The 27,740-nt window shown below is 33.8% G+C and overlaps 3 protein-coding genes across 4 annotated transcripts; 1 reads left to right on the top strand and 2 right to left on the bottom strand.

Annotated features, from left to right (window-relative positions):
- Positions 1 to 64: 64 nt before the first annotated feature.
- On the top strand, positions 65 to 23,781 carry LOC105221129 (UTP--glucose-1-phosphate uridylyltransferase). Of its 2 annotated transcripts, XM_011197856.3 has the most exons (10): positions 3,339 to 3,547; positions 4,325 to 4,417; positions 18,360 to 18,546; positions 18,616 to 18,707; positions 20,817 to 20,957; positions 21,026 to 21,231; positions 21,293 to 21,518; positions 21,583 to 21,721; positions 22,444 to 22,853; positions 22,922 to 23,781. In XM_011197856.3, exons 2-10 carry the CDS (start codon positions 4,388 to 4,390, stop codon positions 23,027 to 23,029), a joined length of 1,539 nt encoding a protein of 512 aa, XP_011196158.2. In that variant the 5' UTR covers positions 3,339 to 3,547; positions 4,325 to 4,387; the 3' UTR covers positions 23,030 to 23,781. The 2 variants fall into 2 exon arrangements, with proteins under 2 accessions (XP_054085664.1, XP_011196158.2); XM_054229689.1 differs by lacking the exons at positions 3,339 to 3,547; positions 4,325 to 4,417 and adding an exon at positions 65 to 304.
- Fam179b_1 (uncharacterized) lies at positions 12,874 to 15,964 on the bottom strand. Its single transcript, XM_011197853.3, has 3 exons — positions 15,300 to 15,964; positions 14,865 to 15,226; positions 12,874 to 14,741 (listed from the first exon to the last, which is right to left on the bottom strand). The coding sequence occupies exons 1-3, from the start codon at positions 15,445 to 15,447 to the stop codon at positions 14,136 to 14,138; spliced, it is 1,116 nt and encodes a 371-aa protein (XP_011196155.2). The 5' UTR covers positions 15,448 to 15,964; the 3' UTR covers positions 12,874 to 14,135.
- On the bottom strand, positions 23,032 to 26,286 carry LOC105221127 (uncharacterized). Its single transcript, XM_011197852.3, has 3 exons — positions 25,501 to 26,286; positions 24,837 to 25,033; positions 23,032 to 24,214 (listed from the first exon to the last, which is right to left on the bottom strand). The coding sequence occupies exons 1-3, from the start codon at positions 26,041 to 26,043 to the stop codon at positions 23,869 to 23,871; spliced, it is 1,086 nt and encodes a 361-aa protein (XP_011196154.2). The 5' UTR covers positions 26,044 to 26,286; the 3' UTR covers positions 23,032 to 23,868.
- Between the last annotated feature and the right edge of the window lie 1,454 nt (positions 26,287 to 27,740).

The following is a 27,740-nucleotide window of genomic DNA, read 5'->3' as shown; positions in this document are numbered from 1 at the left end:
CAACATAATTGGAGAACAACGTAAAGAACGAAGAGCCAAACAAAAGTGATTCAAAGTAGAAGACGAAAGTATTTTGGCCGCCGATTTGATTAGATTTGTCTGCACAAACTACTTGACGGTCGTGTTTAGCGTTGTTGTCAATAAAAATTCCGCACAAAAACTACAGTAGGGCTGGTTAAAGTTTATTAATTCATTCTTATTGTAAAGAACGTGCAATAAGTGTTAAATTCTTGCTAGAAAAAAATTACAAAAAAGGTTTTTGCGTGATATTAATAAAATGTTGAATGTTCCAAACGAAAGTAAGGTGAGTAGACAAGTCAAATTAATTAACAGACTTAATTATTAATGTTATCACATTATTCTATATTTGTGTGTGTGAAACAATATGTTACTATAATTTCATGTTAATAACAGTAAGTCGGCATTAAAAACACAATCAGCGCTGCTATATGAATAAATCTATGTGTGTATGTGCGTATCTGCTGTCAGCTGTCTGCTGCCGTTGTCAAAACGACCTTCAAGTGACCTAAAGAACGTGCACTGTCCTCCGCATTTGGTAAAACCCTCATAATGCAGCGTTTCGCAGTTTTGGTACATAAGTACATAAATATGGGTATTTGGTACGCATGGTTGTACATATGTTTGTAAATATTATTTAAAATTGTCAGAGGCAGCTTCATTTTCACTCCATCTGCTTTTCATACGTTTACCCTTGAATGATAACTTGCGCTCGTGTTATATTTTTGTTTTTGTTTTGAACAATTGGAATTTGTTTTTCACCAATTGGTATAAAAAAAGTATATTTGAGTAAACGTATTTTAGATGCATTGTTGTTTCTAACAGCGTTTTACTTTTAGTGTAAATAAGTAGGTGTGTTCATACTTGGTGGAAAAAAATTCTCATCAATCAAAATAAGTTTATTTTATTCGAATATAGTATATAATATACACATAAGTGTTTATATATCAGTTATGTATAAATGAAGCTGTTATATGATGAATTTAGTTATGGCATAATATGTAAAATAGAAAATAGTTACACATCTACTAAGTATTTTAAAAGTCACAGTCATATGAATGATTTAATTAATTAATATTTCGTGTTTAATATACGTAAACATTTGTGTATGTATGTACGTAGGTGTATTTATGGATCTGCTGAAATTTCTAAAAATAAATTTATTTCTGTGATATTTTTTCTCTGACCAGAAATGACGTGAATCATATGACAACAGAACTCTGATGATTCCTGCTGCCACGGAAGCAGTATAAGATTTGTGTGATTTTTTTAATACAAGTTCAAACTTAAAGGCGTTACACACAACAAATTCTGCGAAGAAGAACTTTATTTTATTCAAAAAAATAAGAGTCTTAGTATTTATAAACAATAAAAAGGCGATTACACACAATGTTTATATTAAAAATTATGATTTCTGCGACTGAACTCTCGACTCGGTATTGAACCTTAGAAACAACAAAAACAGCCAGTGTTATTACCCAATTAATATATTTGTTTATTCTTTTATACAAAGTAAAGAGTTAATTCAAATTATCTTCTTTCAAACCATTTATATAATCAATTAATCAGAAAAGGGTCAACAAGCTATAGATGTCAAACAAATACGAAAAGTTTCCATAATTTACTGCACTCTTTGCATGGGTATGTTAGTTTGTGTGTATATCTCCATATATGTTATATTTATAAATAAGATTCAATGAATGTAAGGAGGCGCAACTGAGCATTGATAACAAAAGTTAAAACAAGCAGACGTAATAACGGAGAGTAACAAAAAATGTTGATTGAAATTCTTTGTGATAAGTGCCGGTCGGTGTGATAAGGTCAGCTGGGCACTGCCTGAGTGTTGATAGTCAAACAAGCATTCGTAAATTAATTGCATGAATGTTCATAGCTGATAGTATGGCAAAATGTAATTTAAGTGTGTACTGATTATTAATTGATATAAGTAAAAGTGGTGTGCTGAAAGAGTGGAATGTTTTCGGTTGTAAAGGAATATAAGATTATGAGACATGTTGGAACATTAACTCCATCTATAATGTTGCGATTGTTGAAATTTCCATACAATATTGTTATATTGCAAACTCCAAAAATACATCGACTGAACTCGATATGTGTTTAATCTTATTGTAAAATGAAGTATGGAAAGTATAAGCAGCTTATTAACACTCCCGGGACCTTCTCCGGTAATAGTAAAAATGATTAGATTGTTGGTTACTATTGGACCAGTTAGTGGATTTCGATAACAGCAACATGAAAGATGTGACCTAAATAACCTCTAAAATAAAACCAAGTTCAATATACCTCCCGGTTCCTACTAAAAGTAAACAAAAAACAAACGAAAATTAGAGATATTGTATCAGCAGGCATAATAATTCAAAACCGATTATTTTATTTGGTGAAATTGCAACTATACCACATCCTATTCTATTTATGGAATCTTTTTTGTTATTCAGGCAATTTATGACAGATAAGCACCAACTAACGAGTGATTTGCGGTTACGACATTATCTTATCTCGCTGCAATGCCAACATAATAGATATGTATACAAATACATATGTATATGTTTCCTAAATACAATAAAGCCGATGAAGCATCTATGCTCATTGTAGAAAAAAATCTTTTTGACTTCTATATTCCATTTGGGCCTCAGAATCATTAATTTATACTGAAACTGAACTCTCATGGTCACCTTCGGCATACTGTTATGCATTGCATAATTAATATTTTGAGCTATATATAATGACTTGACGCTTATCAAAGTTCTGAAAGGTCGAAGGGGGAATTGATAACGACCACAGGCACAGACTTGCACATAATCACTTATATAAGATTATAATTTCTAATGCAGCTACATATGTTGTATGGGAGTGCTGGCGCCTAGAAAACTACTCTTAAAACTACTTAATAGCTACTCCTGCTCTGGCTAGTTGAACGATTTGCGATTAAAATCTCCTCCACTCAAAAAAACCATCAACGCGCTCGCACATTGACAATATGTACGCTGATGGCGTGCTACAAACGCTTATCTACGAAAAAACGTTTATTAAAAGTGAGTGTGTGTGAGTATAAGCAAGTAAATTAATTTAGTTGTTAACTCTCTTGTTTTGCTCGCCAGCGTCTTGATGCTAGTCAAGTTAATAGCCACCCTCAGTACTTTAATGAGCAAGTCTGCTGCCTTATTTCACTAAAATATATTATATATGTATGTATGTATGAAAGTGTGTGCTACTGTATTTGTTTATATGTATATATGCGTGCTTGTGTCTCCTGAGCCAATGTTCAGCTCGCACAAATATAAAATTAAGTTTGAAAAAGTCGGCGTTTTCAATTGCACAGTCTCGTCGCGATCGTTCATCAAAGCGTTTGCCACCAAAAAACATACGCGCTCAACGCTTAACTCTCAACAATAATTATTAATCATAAATAATAATAAATAATTGTGTGGTGGCAATTAAGAATATATTTTGTGTTTGACTACGGCTTCCACGTACCTACATGCGTTGTCTATTTGAAATATCCTAAATAAAAGTAATTATTACCAGTAATTTGGATGAGCGAATAAATGCGCGCACAAAATTCTCAATAATAATCAAACTATATTTTGGCGCCCAGTGTTGATGGCGTGTAACAAGTGAATTTTTTTGTGGCGGACTAATATAAAAAAAATATATTGACAAAAAAAGAAAATAATAATTAAAATAATAAATATGAAATAGAAAAAAAAATTGGAAATATTTAAAAAAAATTAAAATAAATAAAAACTTATATTTTAAAATAATATTTTAATACTTAAAGTAAAATAATTCATAAACTATTAAATTTATTATAAAATAATTAAAAAACAATTACAATTAAAGTATTTAAAAATAATATTTAAATATTTAAATGTTTTAATAATTAGAATAAAGTAAATGGAATCAGAAAAGCATTGAAATTAAAGTAATCAGTATACTATTAATATTATAACTAAATAAAGAAGTTTAAAAATAATATTTCGATATTTTAGTTATTAGAAAAAAAAAAATAAAAGTAATTAAAAAACTTTAAAATTAAAGTCATTAAAAAGAGATTTTGAAATAATATTTATATTTTTATGCCATAATTAGAATAAAACAAAAAAATCAAAAACAATTAAAGTAATTAAAAAACGATTAAAAATACTTTATTTAAAAATATTTATTTAAAAAAATAAAAAAAATGTATTTAAACAAAATATAATTTGTATTTAAACTATAAATTATTCCGTAAGCTATTATTATCATTTTCTTTCTTTTTAATTTTTCAAATATATTTTCCGTTTTTTAGTTTACAAAAATTAATAAGCAAGCAGACTAATAAAAAATACCATAAAAAACACAAGCAAACAAAATGAACGCCATCGATATTCTTTTGGATCGTGTAAGTGTTCTACCATCGTCAACACCCCTTATCTATGTATTTGCATGGCAATATAAATTTTGTTTATTATCAACAATTGTTTTCTTAAGTCAACAACAACCACATTGAAACACCTCCGCTAATGGTAATGAGGAGTTAAGTGGGGGTCAAGCAGTGTATTTTCTGCGGCAGTCATCTTCGTGTGTTTGCTTTTGCGATACTATGTATATGACTGCCGGCTAAATGGCAAAGAGGCGTCAAGTTCTTTGCCATGGATTCTTAATGAGTTGATGTTAGTGAAAAGTATGTAATGAAGCGTACTCACTCACATACTCATATATTTGCAATAAAGTTATAATTTTGATGAAGACATTATTCAAAATTGTTTAATTTGATGTGCGCCTAATTTGTGGTGAACCTTTTCATGTTTTTTTTTTTTAAGTAAAAGTTTAGTAACTTTTGCTAAAGTGCGCGATAACTGGAGGGGTCTTCAAAGTGTATTTTTTTAAGATTTTTTATTACTAAGGTAATAGGTAATTTTCATAAACTTTGTGAATCTTTGATCAGTCTAAAAAGATCAGATAATTTTTATTTTTTAGTTAAAGCTTCCAAAAAATCTACTTCGAAAACTTTAAACAGAGCTCTCTGTCTTTGAATGATTGATGCGCTTAACCATTTTGGCTCACCCTTTATACGAGTAAATGTGAGTTGAATTTCATTATCAGTGTGAATTTTTGCTTCTTGCAACATTTCCTGTGTGAAACGTTTACATCTTCTTTTTATTAAATTGAAACAGATTATTTGACAAGAAGACAGAACAGACCACATGAGGGCAATTAGTCAATATTTTTTTTTAATATATGTACCAATAAATATGTATATAAAGCTATATGGTGGAACTTCATGGTAATTAAATTTAATCATTCGAATGATAAGACGAACACGAGCTTCATTTATAATATTTACATATGTATGTTAGGCGCTTATCAAATTATGTTTGAAGTCAATATTTAACTACACACGAATCTTGGTAATACAAGCGTTAAGGTTTTTTACTTTAATTGTAATAAAATCTTAAAAAGGTTTTGTGTCGATTTCCCGTAGTAATTCTACGAGTTAATGTAACTCGAGCGTAAAGTTTCATGACCGCTGTAACTTCACCTTTCATTCATAACCTTTATAAAGTATACGACTCACCTACAGTATTGAGCAAAATTTTTGCAGCTGAATTATAAATTCTATTTTGCTGATAATTATTTATTAAATGCTATGATTCCGTTAATACGTACCGTTACACTTTTTTTAATTACTGTTCAAGTTTATTTCAAAGTCAATGATTGGTTGTTCATTTAAAACGAATGAAAGCACTGTCAACTGACAGATGACTTCATGAACTTTTCTAAGCACATCATTGTTAATGACCTCAATTTGTAGATAAGGTCGAGTATTTTTCGTCGATGAGCATAATAATACAATTTGAGAAGATCTTCATTCGACCAAATGTAACCTCTTAAGGTTAGATAGGATCGAAGATATTCATCAGTAAAATCCATTCAAATCCAGAGATAGTCCGCAGTGTTTGAAATGAGTAGTTAAACGGTAAACAACGGTAAACAACGGTCGCCTAACTATAAGAGTTACTATAGCATAACTTTTATAACAAAACTTTTTAAAATTTTATAAAATTTTTTTTTTTTTACATTTTGTTCGGTATATTAAAATCAGGATGCTTTTGATTACCAAACTTATTGAGTTGCATATATTTTGCGCAACACTGTTTGTATACCTGCTCGTTGCATTTGTGCGTTTGTGTGCATGCATTTTTCGACTTCTTTTTCCTCTCTTATCAATTACAAAAGTAATTAAAGTGTGCCATTTTGTGGTTTGTTAACAGCATTCTATTGGCATGCGGCACATATGGCATATGGCATATGGCACATATACATACATAATATACATATATATTATCGTCTCTATATAAGCGCAAGCATGTTGAAGCTCATGCGCAAATAGCAAACAGTATGTTTGTCTATTAAACACCACACTTAAGCGCTCGTGCTGTTTAGTACCCCATTACTATAAATTGAATTGTCTGAATATAGCCATTTAAGATTTAAAGTTCTGTCTCTGCTTCTGCTCCAAGCAATTAAGCTTTAGGCGTCAGTATGCTAAAGTATACATCTTTGTGAGAGTTAACCCAAGTTAACGATAGTTCAAGTTCATTGTATCACTTCATTTAAATATAGCCTAGTGATGATACAGACCCAAGATTAATATGGCATGCTAGGTTATTTAGCTTGTAAATACCACTCAATCGTCATTAACAGAACAGGAGCTCGTTGAGCAGAAGATCATTTCATTTCTGTCTTTTATCGATATGTTTTAAAAATGGTCTTAGAACTGTTGTGAAATATTCTGGGAATTTGTAGAGATTAGTCTAGGCAAAAATCCTCAGAATTCCACAAGGAATACATCTTTTGAGATTAAATATTTATGTATGTAATGGTAAAAGTGTGAGTTGCAATTGTTATGCTTAGATCGATCTCATATACTCTGCTCTTTAAATATAAAATCTTTTATTGAGATTATAGGGTTTTTGTTTGGGGTCAGCCTTAGAGCAATCTCCTCCTGTAAAGTAGAGTCAATCCGAACCTCACTGAAGGTTGTTTAACATTCTATACAAAAAAAATATAGTTTTTTCTAATGGCGGCCATTCCTCGGAATTCAATTTCCATAAGGTCTTTTATTTGTGTCATTTAAATGTCAAAGGTCCATTATAACATCGCTCATGGCGACAAACGGACGATAGTGTATATCGAATATAATTATTTATTATTGAGGAAGCCAACTAATATTTACTTTTTTACTTTACATACTTTTCATATACCAAAATCAAACTTGTGTTGTTAAATTTCGAGAAAAATATATAGGAAATATGTATCTTAAACGTATTTCCATATCTTTCTGAATAAGAAAGAAGCCCTATAAGTTATTTAATGCCAATTCATATAAAATATGTACACGCCCATGGTAAATACTCTCAGCCGTTTCACAAACAATGTGTTCTAAAAATAACAGGAATTTTCTAACGGCTGAAAATTTTATCGTACTTCAGTGGCATATAAATATACCAACATAATAAAAAATATATTTTTTTACAATTAGACTTTTGGGCAAATGGCACTTCTAAAATTCCCGTTATTATTTGAAGACATCTGTTATTTATTTGTAAGTTTGTCAAAATCTCGCAAAAAGTCAAGAAGCTTGCAAAAATTGTGCTGTGTCATCGTTCAAATTTTAAGCGAGTCACTGTAGCGCGCATGTTGCTATTTCCTTCTCACGTTGTTGAGAGTCCGTAATGCCAAGTGGAATCAAAGTATTTAAATGCCGCCAGAACGGAAGACCCTCCATTCGATCGGATATACTCGTATCAACTTGTGTAATGTCGTCATTACTTCATTAATACAGTCCATAGTCCCATATTAAATTATATTCGCCATTTCCAAAGCGTTAATCTTCACAAATCATTTGCAAAATCTTTTTCTCTCGAAAACTCTAGATACCTCATCTGATTCCGACATTAAACACGCATTTGCGCTAAATCTAAATACAGTTGAACTTCCCTAATTCGAATCACCATACTCCACAAAAAACTTCGAATTAGAGAGACTTCGAGTTATTGAAGGAAATTTGTATGAAATTTGACTTCTATTGTCAATTCAAGAGATCGAGTTATGGAGAACTTCAATTATAGAAGTTCGAGTTATTGAAGGTCAACTGTATACATGTTAACTGAAATAATTTGACTACAACCTGATAACGAACCGAGTTAGATCTTCGGATGGCTAAGATGACGAAAAATCACTTCTATAACTGTACGATTTAGTTTTATGTTTTCGGATCTAGAGACTTACATACATTTACACGTTGGAGTCTGGCGCTATAGTCTACTGATATTCGATGAAGTCGAAACCTCAGTACTGTAACTTTTCTCCGTTAGTGTGAATAGGTGAGATGTTGAAGAACTAGCTCCAGCTGAAGTGTATAATGATACCAATATATAATACATAGATCATATCTTTAGAATTTTCCACTTGGTTCTCTGTAGCTGATTAAATATAAAAACACTCCAGTTGATTATCGTATTATGACTTATATTTAATTTGCTAATTGTTCAGATCACATCTAAGTGAACATAAAAGTATTGTCAACTATTTTAAGTGCTTTAAATGTTATCTGCATTGAGGTGCGAGATTCCCTGTGCTCCACAAACAAAAGCCGTTGAGCGCACAAATATTTCCTTTACTCGTGCACTGTTTTAATTAATTAATTGTGTCGATATGAATTACATAAAAGTCGCGCCAAAGCGTAAGCCCAGACGCGTCGAAATAAAATAAAATAAAATAGCAAAGTATTGAAATTATTTCATGCCAGCGAGTACTCATTTGGCTGACTGCTCGTTGGCCGTAGGAATTTTAAATATATTTGCATATAATATATGTATGTACATACAAACATTTATTTGTGCCATTAAGCGTGGCACGATATCACGTAGCTTTGGCACGCTCTCAGCTATTTCATATTTACTTTTTTGTTTTTGTTGTAGGTGTTTAGCGTATTCGCATGCCTTTGCTTTGCCGGCAAATGTGCGTCGAACTGTTTGCTGTGATGACATTGCATTTTCAACAAAACAAAAAAAAAACCTTAAATGTATTAAATTAATATTTATCATTTTCATTGTACACCTGATGCATTCGATTAGAATTATTTCCTATGGGTGGGAATTTTATGACTCTCTGACTTTGTGCGTCATGTCGTATAGGTGACTTTTGATTTTGATTCAATTCATTTTATACAAACAACTACAACTACTATATATTCTTACATATTTTAAGGATAATCATCATGACTGGTTTAATGGGACTTTTACTTTGGTCAGTTCCAAATGACAATTAATTCCTCATTAAAAAAAAAATTATAATTTCTGGGCGGTCTGATAAGTACTTAGTCTACTTAGGAAAATGTGCATTTTTTAATTTTGAAAAAAAAAAAGAATCAGAACATTTTTTCTCCAATGCTGATTTACTATCTTTAACCCATCTTTTGAGCTAAGATTTCTGTCCGGCGAGTGACTTTTTCATGTTTGTAAACAAGTGGAGCAGTTGTTCAAATCTGTAGAAAATTATGGATGGGGTAACAGGATATATTAGAGATCTAAAACTATTCGCCTTATTTCATGTGGCTGAGACCATACCTTGTAAAACCCAATATACCCACAATAGGACAGGCTTCGCTTTCTACAGGTAACGTCCGCCCGATAAACCAATGTATCGATTATTCCTTTATCTTTGATCTGTAGCAATGGATCTTTGTTTCGTCGAAGATTACTACGCAGAAATTTCTTCGAGTTGGGCTTAAATTTCGTCAAACATTGCTGTGAAGTCTAACAATTGCATTTTTTGACACCGCTCTCATTTCTAATATTTCAAGCAAAATATAACCTATGCAGCCTCTTGCGATATCTGCTATGTCAACTATCTCCCTCTCCTTTAAAAGGTAGTCTACCTGCCACGTTATCTTTGAGTCAGCTATGCTTATCAAAGCACAACGTACATAACCAAAAACCAGTTCTACGGCGTAGAATGCAATCGCAAAGAAGAAGAAAATTAAATGGCGTATCGATAAAGAGATCAAATTCATCAAACGCTTTGCTAGGCACCTTTAATGCGCTGGGAGGGGCTGAAGGGATGTTGCTTTTGCAAAATTTAATAATGTTATGTCACGTTTGATATCAGTATGGATACTAGTTATAAATAAGGAAAAAATAATCTTAAACTGTCATTTTATAAAAAAAAATCTTCAAAAAGTTAGGTTAGTGCGGACAAAAAGCTTTCTAGAAAAGCCAACTTTACGAAAAGATCAAAAAAGCATCGGTTGCCCTGTAGTGTTGTGGAGGAGACATAGGTAAAACATGGGGCCTCTCACCTCTCAGATCTTTGGCTATATGAAACAATAGTCACCGGATTCACGTGTGCCTGAGCACTCTAGTAAAGGATTGCCAATCCTCGCTATCAATTGCATCGGATCACTTCGCAATCATACCAGTTTGGGTGCCTGGCCACAGCGGAATCACAGGAAACTAGAGTGGAATTAGCACAAGTAGGAGCACCATTAGACTCTTGCAACTTGCTTCTCGATGAATGGGTCTCAGCTGAACTGATCAGGCGCTGGAGAGTCACTAGCACTTTTTCTGTAGCTAGATCACACTGGCCCAAAGTAAATCGCAAAAGGTCAAGGGAGTCACTCAACAAGACCAATCTTTCCCAAGTTATAGGATTTCTAACTGGCCATTGTCCCATCGGGATTCATGCTGTTAAACTAAAAAAATTACCGGATTATAGCTGCAGAAGCTGATGGAAGAGGATGAGTTAGAATCTTCCCAACTATACCTTTTGCAACGACCTGCTTTTGCGGGGGGAACAGCTTTCATACCTAACTCTAACCTAACCTAGGTTAGTTAACCGGCAATAATTTCATCTTTTGATCTTCTTCTGTTTTACTGAACCAAAACAATCAATTAATTGAAAATATATGCATTTATAATTCCTGAAAAGATCCCACTGTAGAAACCTTATTTTGGAAATTTCCTACCATACAATGCCTATAAAGTTAATAGTGTTGATCGAGCGCTAAATAACGATCATAAAATTGTAGCTTGGCGTGTAAATATAAATAGTTTATAAGGAAAATTTACCACTTATAACCGGATTAAATGCATTAATTTATTGTTTAGATAAAAATCCCACTGTCCAGAGTCAAGATAAACATCCACGATTCAATATTTGCTTAGCACTCAACAGATAGAGCGCTTAGTTTGAATGCAAACAGTTGCAAAGCCACTGTAAACAAAAATACATGAAACTACTTTTAAGCTCAAGAGATCTAAACATTAAGTTCCAAGAAGTCGAATTTATTGTTTTTCCAAAATTGTTATTTGTTCTTTTGTTGTGTTTTCAAAATCAATTAAAAGAAAGAGTAAATAACAAATACAAAATTATTTACGGATGACTATTTGATGTAAGAGCAGTGTGAATTGGTGACTTCAGATATCATAAAAACAAGCTAACACCAAGCTTATAAAATATCTTGTTAGCGGAATATTTGCACTTCTCGGAATACGAAATGCAAAAGAACCGAGACATGTTGGGTCTTTCAGAGCTCGGTACTGTTGCTAGTTAAACTCCTCACTTCACTTCGATCTACGTATTAAGCGCTGCTCTCCCTTCAAGCAACTCTCCCTCATAAAACCGTTATTTTCTAAACATGGTTTGTTACAATAACAACAACCATATTCTTTAGGCGCTACTTTACCAAAAATCTCTCTACAAACACTCTACTTATAGGTGCATACCTTTATAGTTTTATAGTTGTAGTACGTAGGTAATAACTTGGGATCAGAGGTTTATCATACGCCGAGATAAGAATGCTTTGTCGTATTCATTTGAGAATAAATATATTATTTATTTAGTTTGACTTATTTATATTTGCTTATTATTTTATACTTAAGCTTATATAGTTATAGTTATACAGTGTTTAACCTTGACTTTAAGGAAGGTTAGCAAACGAGCTAAATAGATGAATATACATACATAAGTGCTCGTATTTAAATTTGTCTTGAACCATTATATGCAAATGTGTTTATATAATTATTATAGGTATTTGTCTATCAGCAGCTAGTTTCACTGACGCAATTAACTATATATTTGCACTATTTTTGAAAAAAAAAACAGCAAAATGAAAACGAAAAACAATTTTAATGATCATCTATCGCGCAAATTCCGGCGATAAGAGATTAAAGAAAATCTTAGATTTATGTAATCTAGTAGCAGACTGTTTTGCATCTATAAATAGACAACCACAATCTACAATCGAGCAGTATTTGAATTTTAATAAATATACGCTATCGTTATATATACGTTTGAGTTTATATATATGTAAATTAGCTGGAGTGGATTTAATTGCAGCTACTACATTTGTAATAGGTAATAATAATAATAATAACAGTCATCACTTGACAAGCAAACTTGTAGTTGTACTACACAAAAATAGAACGATAAAAATTATGCTCGAAAAATACAAATTTTTAGTAAAGTTGAGAAATATTTTCACATTCGAAATCTATTTTTGAGATATTAGTAATAACAGTCTTGTCCTTAAAGAGGATCACAGTCCACCACTCGCTAAAGTCAACTATCAAATATCTATATATTTGTAATTACAGAAATGTGAAGGTCATGAATTTCGTTGATTTTTCCCACTTTATACTTTTATGACCATCGATCTACACTGTTTGTATTCCCGGAATCAGATAGTATTAAAAGTTGTATTTTATTTTTGTGCTTAATTTCGAATTTGAAGGCAATAAAAATTAAAAACAAATTTTATATTTATTTTTATTTTTATATATATTATATTATATTTTATAAGCACATAATACACTCCTCATTATAAAATGTGAATTGACTGCCTAATTTGATACGCTTCAGGGTTAATATTAATTTAGGCCCCTACACTTTTTTTGTTGAGCACAGCAAAGGGTCTGATAGGCGCTTTGTGATACACTTCATCAATTATAATGGTAAATAACCCGTATAATGCATTATTTCAATACAAATGTATTTTTTACTAACCCCTATATTTGTTTGACATTGTTATATCCATCACCTCAAGGCTAGTCGGGTGTTATTTTATTATTTTCTATTTTAACACATCACATCGTGCACCGGCATAGCGCTTTTTACATTTCAATTATCTCAATTAAGGTGCTTCAGTCTATATTGTTTTAGTTACGAGTACTTTCCTACAATCGTTGGTCCAAAAAACACACACTGTCATATTTCTTCCTAAATGAACAGATTCTAAGACAACCCTCCTATATTTCTAAGCTGACAATTATACAGACCTGTACTTCAAATTGTTTGTATAGCTGGTTCCGGTTCATGTTTTGTCGAAAACTTGTTCATTAATCCATCCATACGTTTGATCCGATAATAACTTTTATAATTAATATATATTTTCCTTGACGCCAGAATAACTCGTATAGAGAGTCCACTGGCTTTCTATGTTTCTGTAATAAGAATTACAGACGAGTTTTAAATCCCACTCAAGACTGATAAATTGCTAAACTTCAGAAATTCCAATATTTCACCTGGTTATATGGACCTCCGTGCATGCTTTTTTTATATAAAATTGTTTCTCAATAAATCAATTTCTCGAAAGAAATTTTAAAGTAGTTATATATTGCCTCAAAAAGTTTATCTAAAATAAGGCGCACTAATTTACCTTTCATACTAAAATTATCAGTAGTATATTTGTATACATATATTGAAAAGGCCTATAGTCGCTGCCAGAGTTTTTGAAATTTTTCCAATTACTTTATTAGATACATTAGTATAATTTTTTTAAACATTATCATGAAGAACCCTCTTTAATTTCCCACCTTTTTAAAATTAAACCTAAAACACCTCGGATCTTGCGCCTTCATAGGTGAACTAGCGGTGCAAATGTGATAATCCAACTTGAAAATCGGCCATAGACCTATCGTTATCTAAACTAGCCTTACATTGTTTGTAAGCTCTGCTAACTGCTATTAGATATTTGCTATTTTATTTGAATTCTATTTATTATTATTTTATCTATTTATAGCATTAAAATTAACACTCCGTACCACATTTCACTTTTACTTGTTTCCCTTTTCCTTTTCTGTTGCACGCTTTTCCGCTCTACGATTACCATAGTCCGCATTTAGATTACACTCTTTGCCGAAACGCTCATCACACACTGTGCCATGTTCGCGAAATTCCGCAATTGTGGGAAGATGTGTAAAAAACACATCCGTTGAAAATAATTTCTTCGGTTTCTCCTTCTCCTTCTGTGACGTTTCCTCATCAGTTGTGTTCGCCACCTTGCCCGTAACGCGTTCACTCACCGACCGTTGCATGCCCCAAATAATTGGTGAACTCTTGCACATCAGCAGCTTCAAGCAGCCACCCTGACCACCATCGCGCTGCTCCACATATTCAATCATCTCCGTAATGCGATCTGTGAGACGCGTGTCCAAGGCATCGTCCAGCGTGCGCCGCATTCCCTCATCCGGGTTCTCCAGATACCAGTCGATCGGTGTGCCTGCGCGTAAAGCGCGCGGTTGATGTGCTTCCCGTTCGCCGTCACGCAATGCATCGGGCACGTCATCATCCTCATTGCCATAGGGATTGATGGATGGTGGTGGTGATTGTGACACGTATGGATTAATGCTGCGTGGCGGTGATGTAAATGCATTGCCAATCTGTGTTGAGGAAAACAAATGAAAAGTATGTGGCCAGAGCTCAGGCATGTAATCAGTGTCGCTTTAATGTGATTTTACAACTTCAGGCTGATGGCTGATGTGTGTGTGGAAGACACTACTTACCGTCTGTGCAAACAAGATTAACGCGTTTATCGCCAGTGCGCCCAATTTGGTTGCATCGAAGCCAATCATGCGCAACACACCTGTAACGAACCGACTCGGACTGAACGCTGAGCTTTTGTCCACTGGTTCCGACTGTTCGTAGCTCGCGTTCTTCTCCTGCTGCTGTTGTGTTTGCTTCTTCCGTTGTTCATTTTCCGCGGACGCTTTCTCTCGCTCCTGCGAATCCGCCTCCTGCTGCGTTGCCTCCGTCTCGCTGTCGTCTACGGTTGTTTGTTTCTGCTGAAACACCGACATGAAATCCGGTTTCTTTTTGGCGAAAGCCATCGCTACCAGATTCGCCACGTCAGCGGCTGTGTTAATGCCTGCAAAATTGCAATTTTATTTGTTGCAAATTGTTGTTGAACATGCCACATATTGTTAAACGATTTGATTTACCAAACATTTGTCCGGCGAACTTCAAACCTTCGCCGAAATTTTCAACCACACCGCGCTTCTGCACACGCTTCACGCGCTCCGCCTCCTTTGCGCCGACAAGCAGCACAAGGCAAAGGATCTGCAAGCAGCCAAATTTCTTATAACGCATTTTTATGTTATCCTCCAGTTGAAATTTCACCAACCAACTTCACTCACGCTCTATGCAAGACTGAATTTCTTCATGTAATTGGCTTCTGTGGCATCAAATTGTGGCAGAAAATTACTTTTGCCACGCAATGTTGCACTCACTAATTTCCAAAAATAATTGTCGCACTGTTGCAATTCTATTGTTGTCTCGTCACTAATGTGTAGTCTTCAAGCGCGTGCATTTATGAGTTAAGCGTGTTGTTGTTGCAGCAGGCTTATCACTTGAGTGCGTTCGGCCGCCGTTATTTGACTTTATAAGTAGTTTAATCGTTGTTTAAGTTGAGTTTTGGCACAACATTTTTACAATTCGTTGTTTTTATGTTTACAATACTCCAAAGCAGTGGATTTTATAGCATTTTCATACTCTCCCACCATGTTGCATGTAGCTTAAGGTTTTTGTTTAACTATTTGTGTTTTGTGACAGCTTAAACATTAGATATATGGGATCATATATAAGTCATATATAATAGTTCAAAGCTACAATATCCTAATAAAAGGATAAACGAGATTGATCCACTTTTACATCAAATAACTATATTAAATTAGTCTACAAAATAAAATAAATCTATAAAACGAGAGTGTCTAATTTTTGGCTAAGTCCGGACTTTATTTAATATTGGTTAACAAGACTCATAACACTGCAAGCATAATAATATTTGTATGAAGTTTAAATCCCTGAGAAAAACTCTTCGAAAGTCATAGTTAACAATAAACGGCAAAATCGACTTTGTTCTGGGTATTGGACCAAATTAATTTTCCCAGGAGATTAAGTCATAAGTAAAAAAATTGTATGCTCTGATTTTCTGAGTTAGCCTCCAAACTCGAAATAAGACTTATTAATAAGCTTATATTACTGATGCTATGAAGCGTCAAAGAGCTTCGGCTATAGTCGCCTTACCGGTTCCTACACCTAATAGTTTTACCTTTTTTATAAATGCAATTCGAATAAAAAGACTTTACGTTCTTATATTATTACAGATTGTGGTTTTATTTAAGAGCTGCGAAAGGAACTAGAATTAAGTTCATTATGTTAGAAGATACTTATCGTCCTGGTTTCCTGGATATAATCCTTATGATACTTATCGTCCTGGTTTCCTGGATCTGATCCTTACAACATCTGCATACTTGTCACTTTTACTTTTGAAGTGATTTAGTAGATTGAACAAACCGAGTTGAACTGAACTGACTTAAAGGTTTTACTTGGCCTTTTATTCATTCATCATTTGATTACTTTGGATTTGTCGGCAAAGCATCAAATATTATAATCATAATACGAATCCCTCTCTATTATTGCCCAATGTCCAATTAAATGGGATTCGGATTTCTTTGATGTTGTTCATAGTTGTAGAGGTCAAGTTTTATTGTCATACGTATCTACATATGCCATTAATGCATTAAGTGTCGAAATGCAATGTTATCTCTTGTACACTTGGTGTCTAATTGTACTGTATGTATGTAAATTAAACATTCCTGGTTTGTTCGGGGAAGTCTCTTGGCAGGATTGTCAATTAACTTCCCGACGTTCACCGGATTTGGGTTTGTTGGTTGAGTCAGCCGAAAGACTGACTCGCTTTGAGTCATCCAAAGGACTGACTGAAAATCTTTATTTATCATCCTTTTTATACTTATTCTAATCCTTAAGACTAAATACAAATCTTCTTACTATCTAATATTCTTGAGACGCACTGCAGGTGGTAAGTGAAAAGGCACGTTTTTTTGAGCCTTTTTTTGAGCGAATGTCAAATTGTGCGGGATCCAACGAGAAAAACCTTTTTTACGGCCAGGTGTTCATGCAATATCGAATGTATGCTGGTGGGAGAAATGCATAGGCATGCCTCTATCTGAAGGTATGTTACATGACGGTCTTGCATTATCAGTAAACGTACGGCATCGATGTTTTCTGGCACACCGGCTGTTTTTGGACGACCTTCACGGAATTCGTCTTTGAGCGAGCGTCGGCCACGATTGAATTCGTTGTACCACTTTTTCACAGTGCAATAGGATGGTGCTTCATAGCCATACAAAGATTTTAGTTCATCGATGCACTCTTGTCGCGATAATCCACGTCGAAAGTTGTGAAAAATGATCGCACGAAAATGTTCACGAGTTAATTCCATTTTTTGGCCGAGATGAATTTTTTAATTCCCTGTAAATAAAACAATTCACTATTAAATGACAAAACGTTCTGAGTGATGTTATGCTAAAAAATGTCAAACTTTCCAATGGAAATGTCAAATATATATAGCAGCCCTCGTATGTATGTCTCTTATTAATTTGGTGTCGAATTATAATATGGTGTCAAATTGTGTGATGTATGTTTCCTTTTTAAATCAGTATCCATGGTTTCTGTATTCTTCTGTAAAAAATAGAAAAATATCTTCCCGTTGACAGTTAAGCGGATATTAGAACATGTGGGGTCAATAGTGAACGATGAATATGTTAGTTTTCCCTTGATAGTTTAAAAGCAAAATGAAACGCAAGGAAACTATTTTTAACGTAAGAATTTGTTCGAATGGTTGGAAAAGGAAATAAATAATAATATAATAGTTCTGGATCAGACTATAACAATTTTTTCTCATTTATGTTTAAACTAAATTTCTGATTTTCTTTAAAATATGGTGAGGTTTAACAAGTTTTCATTGTTTTCAACTCTTTACTGGTGGGAACTGTGTCGGAAATTATTAGGTGTAATTGTAGTTACGTTTTTAACAGCTGTCTGGTAGCCTCCAGTACTTTACGTTTGTATATTATTTATTAATACTTTTACTTTATTATTAATTAATACTTTAACATAGTATATTATATATTATATATTATTATATTTAAAAATATTATTTTATAATAATATTTTTTGTTTATTTATTTGACTTGTAGGTCCGTGGCCACCAAAGAGCGCCATCCGACTCCAAAGAATTCCACGAAGTCACCAAACGTGACGCACTAAAATCACTCGAAAATGAATTGGAACGCTTGCAGGAAACTGCACCGGCAGAGAAACGTTCGGAATTGCAGAAGGAAATGGCACGCTTCGCCGACTTATTCGGACGCTTCTTGCAAGAAGGTGAGTGTTGGAAATTAAAAATATTAATTTGCATGTGTTTGTAAACGAATATCTTAATTCTATCTGCAGAGGGTCCTTCCATTGAATGGGAGAACATACAAAAACTGCCAGCAAACGCCGTTATGGATTACTCCAAGCTTAATTCGCCCAAAAATGAGCAGGTAAAATGCGGTTTTATGATATATTTTTGTGTGGTATTTGCACATTTTATTAATTTCATATACTTGTATTATTTCCCTATACAATATAATATATATATATGCCTGTTTCTATTACAACTCTCATTTTTTGTATGTGAATTGGTGAACCATTTTGATTCTGGTGTTTAATAGAACGAGGTAACAAATCAAAGTTAAAGTGTTGTGATATAAAAAAAACATTTGCTATAATTCAATGTTACCCAGATAAATGCTTAAATACATACTATCTACTTGGACTTTCAATGAACTTTTTATATAACAATATCTATGTATGTAGTAAATGCTTTCACACTCTATAAACTTTAATGTACTTTATATACATCACTCGATATTGTCGTATTGTATTTTTGGATAATTCTAACTTTGAAACTTTGAAATTTGCAACTTGTACATTTTCGTATGTAAAACTATATTTCCAATTTTTACCTTTTTTAAATACTAATTGCTTCTTATGAAAACCAACTAGCAGCGCTGGTTTACGGTTGTAAGTGTATTCTTCACTGTAACTTGTATACTCCGCTCTCCCAAGAGATATCCTGCGTTGTTTTATGTTGAAACAAGTGGATTTGGTAAATGAAAGTATTGGTGTGAAATTTATGAGAAATGTTAAGAAAAAGAAAGTTTCCAAAATTTTATAAAAATGTGCCGAAATTACACGAATGGCTGTTTGTTGTATGTTGTAATCAACATAAAGACGCTGGTTATTTGCATCCCAAGCAACATTACCGCATTCTCAATGATATTTAATTTCTATAAGCTTGGTTATTAATGTAAAAAACACAATTGGCAAATAGTTCAAAAAAAAAATTCAAAAATGGTCGCTAAATGTACGCAAACAAAACACATTTTCTTTTACATTATCATCTCTAATATTATGTACTTATTAAAAAAAAAATGCTTTGAGGTTATTTAAAAAAAAAACTTATAACTTTTATACTTTCAAGCTATTTGGTTTTTTATGCATAATGCTTTTATCATTTATTTACATGCAGTTGTGTTCAAAATAATAATAGTGCGTATGTTAAGAGTCTTATCATTGAAATTGGAAAAGAGATGAAATATATTATGGACAGATGAAAGTAAAGTCATTTTTTAGAGACACATGTTCACGACAGTACGTGCAACGTCCACCGAAGACTGTATAACCACCCTAGACACACTACGATAACGATAAAACTTGGAGGTCAAAAATATTAGCTTAGGCTTGTCTTTTATTGTTATGTTGCTGAGCCCATATATCGTTTCTACACTGTCATGGAACAACATGGTTACGTTGATATTTTGAATAGCACAATGTTACCTTATACGAAATGCCTCTGATATGGGTCTTCCAGCAGGATAGTGACCCGAAACATACAAGTCGGCTAGTCAAGGAGTAGTTTCGTATCAAAGAGATTAAGGTCATGCCTTGGCCTGCGCAATGGTCCGACCTCAATTCTATAGATAACCTTTGTGGTGATATTCAGAAAAGCAATAATCGCGAACTTTGGGTGAAGGATTCTTGGGAAGATATACCTAAAACCCACTATGAAGGCCTAGTCAATTCTATGCTGCGTCCCTGTAAAGCAGTTTTATATAATAGGGGCTTTTCGGCCAAGTACTGAACCCCATTTCTTTGGATCTATAAATAATTTCTAAATTTACCTATGTTTCAGATACTTTTTTTAAATCAGATGAGAAATACTACTATTTTTTGAACAACGAATTTTCGAGCTATTGAAGTTTTATTATCATTATTGAAAAATGTTGCGGTTTATATTAATAAAACCTTATAATATGTAAAATTAATGTTTCTGTTATGTTCGTACCCAATTTCAACAAAAAAAAAATAAACTTTTTATAAGAAATTCACATATTGACTTCTTAGCACTATTATTATTTTGAACACAGCTGTAAATAAGCTTTCATACTTTTTCCACACATTTTCTATTATAAATTAATTCACATAAATGTAGATACATTCCTCTCAGCTTACTTCTCATACGCTCACACATTTTCCAGCCGCTTCACATACTTTTATTATTTTACATAATTGAGTTACTCTAATTTGTTGCCATATCTCCGACACAGATACGCACAATGTTAGACAAATTGGTTGTGGTTAAGCTGAATGGTGGTCTCGGCACTTCTATGGGTTGCCATGGTCCCAAAAGTGTTATACCCGTGCGCTCCGATCTCACGTTCCTCGATTTAACGGTGCAGCAAATTGAGGTTTGCTAAAATTGAATCAAATATTTTTTCCAAGTTAAATAATTAATTAAAATATATCATTCACACAGCATTTGAATAAGACCTACGATGCCAATGTACCACTGGTGCTGATGAACTCATTCAACACCGATGAAGATACGCAGAAAATTATACGCAAATACACCGGTTTCCGTGTACAGATTCACACATTCAATCAGAGCTGTTTCCCGCGCATAAGCCGTGAATCGTTTTTGCCCGTTGCTAAGGACTGCGATGTGGAGAAGGATATTGATGCGTATGTTTTGCGATATTTCAGCAGTTTATATATATATATATTTTACATAACTGCCTTACAGCTGGTATCCACCTGGTCACGGTGATTTCTATGATACCTTCCGCAATTCTGGTCTGCTCAAGAAATTCATCGATGAAGGTCGTGAATATTGTTTCCTCTCGAATATTGACAATTTGGGCGCCACTGTCGATTTGGCTATACTGAACAAATTGGTTGGTGAGGAACGCTCTGCTCAACCAGTTGAATTTGTGATGGAGGTTACTGACAAAACACGCGCTGACGTTAAGGTAAACATAATCACAAATGTATTAAAAAAAATTTACATTAACAGTGTTATTTTCTCCTACTCAGGGTGGTACTCTTATTAATTTTGAAAACAAACTGCGACTGCTGGAAATCGCACAAGTGCCAAAGGAGCATGTTGATGACTTCAAATCGGTGAAAACATTCAAATTTTTCAACACTAACAATATCTGGGCCAAATTGGATGGTAAGCATGGGAGATCACAATTATTTTGTGTTGTCATGGAAAGGAAATATTCTCTGCCGACTATAGATAATGTAGAAATTGTGTATTTTTGTCTTAAGCATATAATGAGGTTCTAAGTTCATGTCAATCATTGCTTATCTAGTAGTATAGTATTAAAACATAATAAAACCGTTCCCATGACAGCCCGTTCTATATAACCGAAAATCGCTAATAGAAAGCAACAAGTCCAGATATCTCCCCAAGTTTATGTTATTTTCTAATACTTTATAAAAGCGGGTTAAAATCATGATTTCTGGTTACTTTATGTGGCTCCGAAATCATAAATGAGATGTACTGTCATAGAATTTGTAAACAAAGTCTGCCCCGCCTGGGATGAAAGTGTTGCAATCTTTATTTGTTCATCATTATTGATTATAACCTCAAATATTGTTGTTTCTATAAGTGAATTATTTCCCCTAGGGGCTCTCTGCACTTTTTTGTTATCTAATATTTCAAAGAACAAGGGAATACCGCCTTTCGAATAATGAGTCCTTTGTTAATGGTTTTTAAGATTTTTACACGAATGTGTTGAACTCAACTTGAGTTTAATTGAGCTTCTTTTCCAGGTTGTTCCACTCTAGTTAGTAAAGTTATTAATTAATACCTCCTATTAAGTATATTTCTTCCTCCCACATATTAATAATTTATTGTTTACTTTCTCACTCTTCCACCCAATTACGCAGCTATCGATCGTGTGCTCCGCGAACGTACGCTCAACATGGAGATCATTGTGAACAACAAGACAATGGAGAATGGTGTTCGCGTTGTACAATTGGAGACAGCCGTAGGTGCTGCCATGAAATGCTTTGATGGCGCTATCGGTATCAATGTGCCTCGTTCACGTTTTTTGCCCGTGAAAAAGACTTCCGATTTACTGTTGGTTATGTCCAATTTGTATCATCTGAAGAATGGCAGTCTAGTAATGTCACCACAGCGTATGTTCCCCACCACACCATTGGTGAAATTGGGTGAAAATCATTTCTCGAAAGTGAAAGAGTTCCTCGGTCGTTTCGACAAAATCCCAGATATCATTGAGCTGGATCACTTGACGGTGTCTGGTGATGTGACCTTTGGACGTGGCGTGTCGCTTAGGGTGAGCAGTTGAAACAATTTACTTTTTAATATTATATTTGTATATAAATTGTGTTGTTGTTTTTGCAGGGTACTGTTATCATCATTGCCAATCACGGTGATCGTATTGATATACCGGCTGGTGCCATTCTCGACAATAAGATCGTTTCCGGTAATATGCGTATTTTGGATCATTAGAGACCATGCTTGTCGTCGCCGATGCTGTTCAAAAACAACGCAAAGACTTCCTTATGAGAAAATATCAGGAATTATTTCATAGAGTAGTCAATCGCATATTTTTATAAGTCAAGTTCAGGTAAAAACGAAAACAAAAACGAAAACAAAAAGGAAGACAATATCGTCTTATCATGCAATATACAATAATAAGAAAGAAATTAACGCAAATCAATGCGCAAGCCACAAATGCTCACATTCGCATTCGGCAGTGTTTATATTAGCGAAATTCAAATTGTTCCAAACTGTTCTGTCGTTACTACTAGTAGAGTTTAATCGGAAAAAAGTGTGAAAGAAATTATGTTCGTTTTAAGTGCAATTAAGAATTTCAAATTCCCACAGTTTATTTGTAAATAAGTAGTATACATACAAAATAACGGTGTGTTATTTATATAGTACTTTAAAATTTATTTTTTTTATCTAATTGCGTTTACGTTTGCCCAGTTGTTTTGTATTATTGAGTTTTTGCTTTAACTGACATTTAACGGTGTATTTTTCGTATAATTTGTAAACCCAAATGTAAACTTTTTGTAACTACATATTAAAGTGGCATAGCACACACACATACACATACATATATACGCGTAGGCTTAGCAAGCAAAACGCAAAATTTACTTACATATATTATATATTATGTATGCATACCTAAAATCAGATTGTTGTACAATTTTTAGAAGTAAAATAAAAAGCAAAATAAAAATATTACAAAAATTATACTTGCTCTAGTTGATTTACGTAATTTAATTAATGGTTTTGTTGTGACATGCCAGTGTGGGCCAGGCTAGAAGTTAGTCTCCACCGCCTTACTCCACATCCAGCAGTGTTTTGCCCGAACTGCAATCGTCCATGTACTCTTCTTCTTCACTGAACAGCGTCTCAGCGAAGGGTCCGAATTCCATATGCTGCGATTTGGAGCAGCCCCATTTCATTGCTTCTTTACATGTGATGTCCAAATTGACCGTGAACTGATCACGTGGCCATTTTGTTGGCCACAGAAAGTCGTTTGGCTCACCGAGGCAAGAACGAAAAAGTGAGCAAATCTTCTTCGAGCCATGCACGGTGAAGGTGAAGAGTGTTTTCGGCACCCGTTTGCAATTGCTCGTATCGTTGCCGAATACGTAGACCTCACTGAGACACTCCCAAACGCGTCTAATTTGTAAAATCATTTTTTTCTCTTTAATTTCTTCAAATTAACATTGGGTCTAATAATTGAATCCGCAGCGAATTCGATTTCGATACGATAAAGATTTTCGATCGAAAATATTCATGCAATCATTGATTCCGTCGATAAACTGCTTTACCACAAACTAAGAACGTAAAACTGTTTTATTGACTTTTATCGACAAATGCGATAAATTTGGTAAAGTGTCCGTGCTTAAAATAAATATTTTTGCTATTTTCAAAAAAAAATTAAATCGTATCTTTAACTATTATGAAATTTCTTCCAAAAATATTTAATTCGCCTGAGTCTCTTTGAAAAATTTCTTTCGCTATTTCGAACTTCCAAATGGTTTATTTCTTTTCCGCAACTCATTCACCAACGGATATATTTCGACCAAAATTTTCGATTTTACGGATTCAATGATTTCGTAAATTGCGACATCTATTAGCCGCGCAATGTATTTTTTCGAGTCGATAAGTGAGTTCAATGTGATCGTAAATTTTATTTTCGATACGGTTTCAATGATTCCGACGTAAAATTTTTCGATCGAATCGAACCATATTTCGACCGAAACGGATTCAATGATTAGGCCCATTATTTTCTACTCACTTGAAAGCCTTGCCCGTTATATTGGCCATTAGCATTTCGGACAGTATTATAAGCAGGTTGCAACGCTTTTCTTGTTGATCGCGCGAACGTGATTTCGACGTCCAGAGCATACCCAGCCAGGGACCTTTAAGCTCCACCACTATGCGACAATGTAATGGCATTGCGGTTGACGAGATAATCGATGACTTTCCGAATTTCTGTAATACAAAATGCGATGAGGGTTAAAGTAATCGAACATGCTTATATGAACGAATATTAATAGGTTAAATATGTATATTGAATAGGTTGAATACCAACATTTTTTAATCACTTCAGATAGCAGAGCTAGAATCTGTCATACTGAACATACATTTGTATGTCCAACTTGCAAACAATCGCCGGGATTTTGTATCCCTTATGAAGTCCACTCATCTAACACCTCTTTCCTTAGGTTCCGACAATCGTTTTCTAAAGCGATCGTTTTTTGCAGCTACCGCTAGATTGCTTCAATGACAATAAGCCTAACTTTTCTCCTAATAGGGTTTTAGATAATCGCTACAACATTAAAAATTTCAAATTTTGAAATTCTCAGTTAAAAGACCAAAAACGAAGACTTAATTTTAGGATCTACAGTATGAAGTGATTTTGTAATATTTTAGAGTACATAAACCCAACCTCAACTAACCTTAAAAAATCGCATTAACGTCAGATTATATAGCAGCCTTGCGTGTTGCGATCGTCGATCGCCGATCAGTTCATCGACCATATCGTAGAAATGCAACAGGAACGTATTAATTTGTAATACTTGGGGACAGAAGGGATCTTTGTAAGAGCTGCGCAGCATTGGCAGTATACAACCACAGAAAGTTGAAGCATATCCCGACTTCACATACACCTCCGTTGCCTGATCGATGGTTTGCAACGCCGCACATTCGTAACTATTCGGATTTGTGAGCATAGATTTATGTAAAGCTTTTTTAAACTCGTGCATTACGAAGGCATCGTTCACATCACGCATGCGCTTCGAGGTGCCGCGTATGCGATTGTGATGCCAAATATTTATGTAGCCAATGATCTTCTCCAGCAGCTCGATTGGCAGGTCGCACAGATTAAGTGGTGGATTTTCATTTTCTTCGCGATGGCGACATTTCAGCTGCCGACGCGGTATCTTAACGACTGGTTCATCGCTGCCCTGAACATTGGCGGATGTGCACTTTAATTTTGGCATACCAAAGTGGTGGTAGATGAAGAGTATGTATGTAAATGGTATAATTTTGCGTTTGGAATTTGACGATGCATGCGAAGAACGTGAAAGGTTACACAATTGAACACACACAAACAAACACACACGGAAATTTCAATTCGAAAGCTTTAAGTGATTAAAAAATTATAGAAAAATAGTTGTTTTCATAAATTTAGAAGCGAATTACTTTTTGGAAAAATTTTAAATGCCAAACATGGTTGTCAATTTTGAAGGTGGAATGGAAAGGCAAAAATTTGTAGGTATGATTTTTTTTAGAAAACACTCACTTTGTTTGATTATACGGCCTGAAACGGAGTGTTTATCTCAAGTAAACTATTTTTGAGTTAGTATTTTTAATAATCAGTGTTTGATACCAACAAATAATATATATGGATATAGTTTTAAAATGGGTGCGAAGTGGGTTTGTATCTATCAACTGTTAGCTGGATAGATGGTATATATTTGAAAACAACATTCATGATTTTATATATTTGTGAGCGTTTCCGATCTCTCAAAACCCTTAACAAATTTGAAAATGAGATGTAATGAAATAAACCATTGTTACTTCCTACGCAGCACCAGTTCAGTTAACTTGACTTCGAAACCCTTCAGATCATAGAAGATATACAAAGACATAAATCTATCTGACTTAAAATTATGTTTAATTTGAGAGTATACCTCCCCAGCAATATTCAATATTTTTTTATTTGAGGATGTTTTAACTCTTTCAGTCACTTTTTTTTCAGTCTTTTTGATTAAGAATATTTTGAATGTTTCGATTATTGTTTTGGCATTATCTACAGCTGAAATATCACCGAAAGTATGAAAAAAAAATCTACGTATGAAGGTTTTCGAGATATGAGGTGGTTAGTGGCACTAACCACCGTGACTATTGATAGAATCAAAACAATTATGAGTTACTTATATTGTTTATTAATATTAAATGATATAATGAAATTCTCCGGAAAGAAACTAAGGTAATTTTTTTTTTTATGAAAATCTGAAAAACAAGCTTTTCCCTTGCGTAGACAAAGAGGCACTTTGCATGTACTCCACTGCCATACAGCCGGTCTGTTTGAGTTGACAATGTTAGACTTTGTAGATTCAGGATTCCGAAGTACTAAGTTAGACAGAGGGGTGTCATCATCGGAATTAAAGTTGTCATAATCAGTCATTTGAACTTCTCCAAACGAATCGCCTAACACCAGCGGATTTGGCAGATCTTCTGTATCCTCATCGCTACAAATACTTTCGCTATCTGAAGGAATATCTTCAAACAAGTATTTTTCGATTTGTCTATTATTTAGCTTGCGCGATATACTGAAATAAATATAAAAATGCATGAATACTTACATGCCTAACTCATATGTAGATTAAACCTATGAACCTGCAACAGTCACGGTGGTTAGTTTACTAACCACTATATTTTCTTCGACAATACACATTGAAAATAAAAAAAATTAATGATAGTTTCATACACATACATATGAAATAGGGGGAAACTTTAGTATACTATCCCAGGCTTTCGGTAATAATGGGTATTGTTGGAAAGAGGAGGTTCTCCAGATTAAGAATATATATACATACAGCTGCAGCTGACTTATAGTTTTCGAGATATTCGCACTTAAAGTTGAAAAAAGTGCTACTTTTATCTTGAATTTTCACAATATATACTGAATATT

The sequence above is a fragment of the Zeugodacus cucurbitae genome, chromosome 4 (genome assembly GCF_028554725.1).
Source record: "Zeugodacus cucurbitae isolate PBARC_wt_2022May chromosome 4, idZeuCucr1.2, whole genome shotgun sequence".
Classification (NCBI taxonomy): domain Eukaryota; kingdom Metazoa; phylum Arthropoda; class Insecta; order Diptera; family Tephritidae; genus Zeugodacus; species Zeugodacus cucurbitae.
The sequence above is the reverse complement of the archived record's forward strand: the minus strand, read 5'-3'. Positions and strand labels throughout refer to the sequence as shown.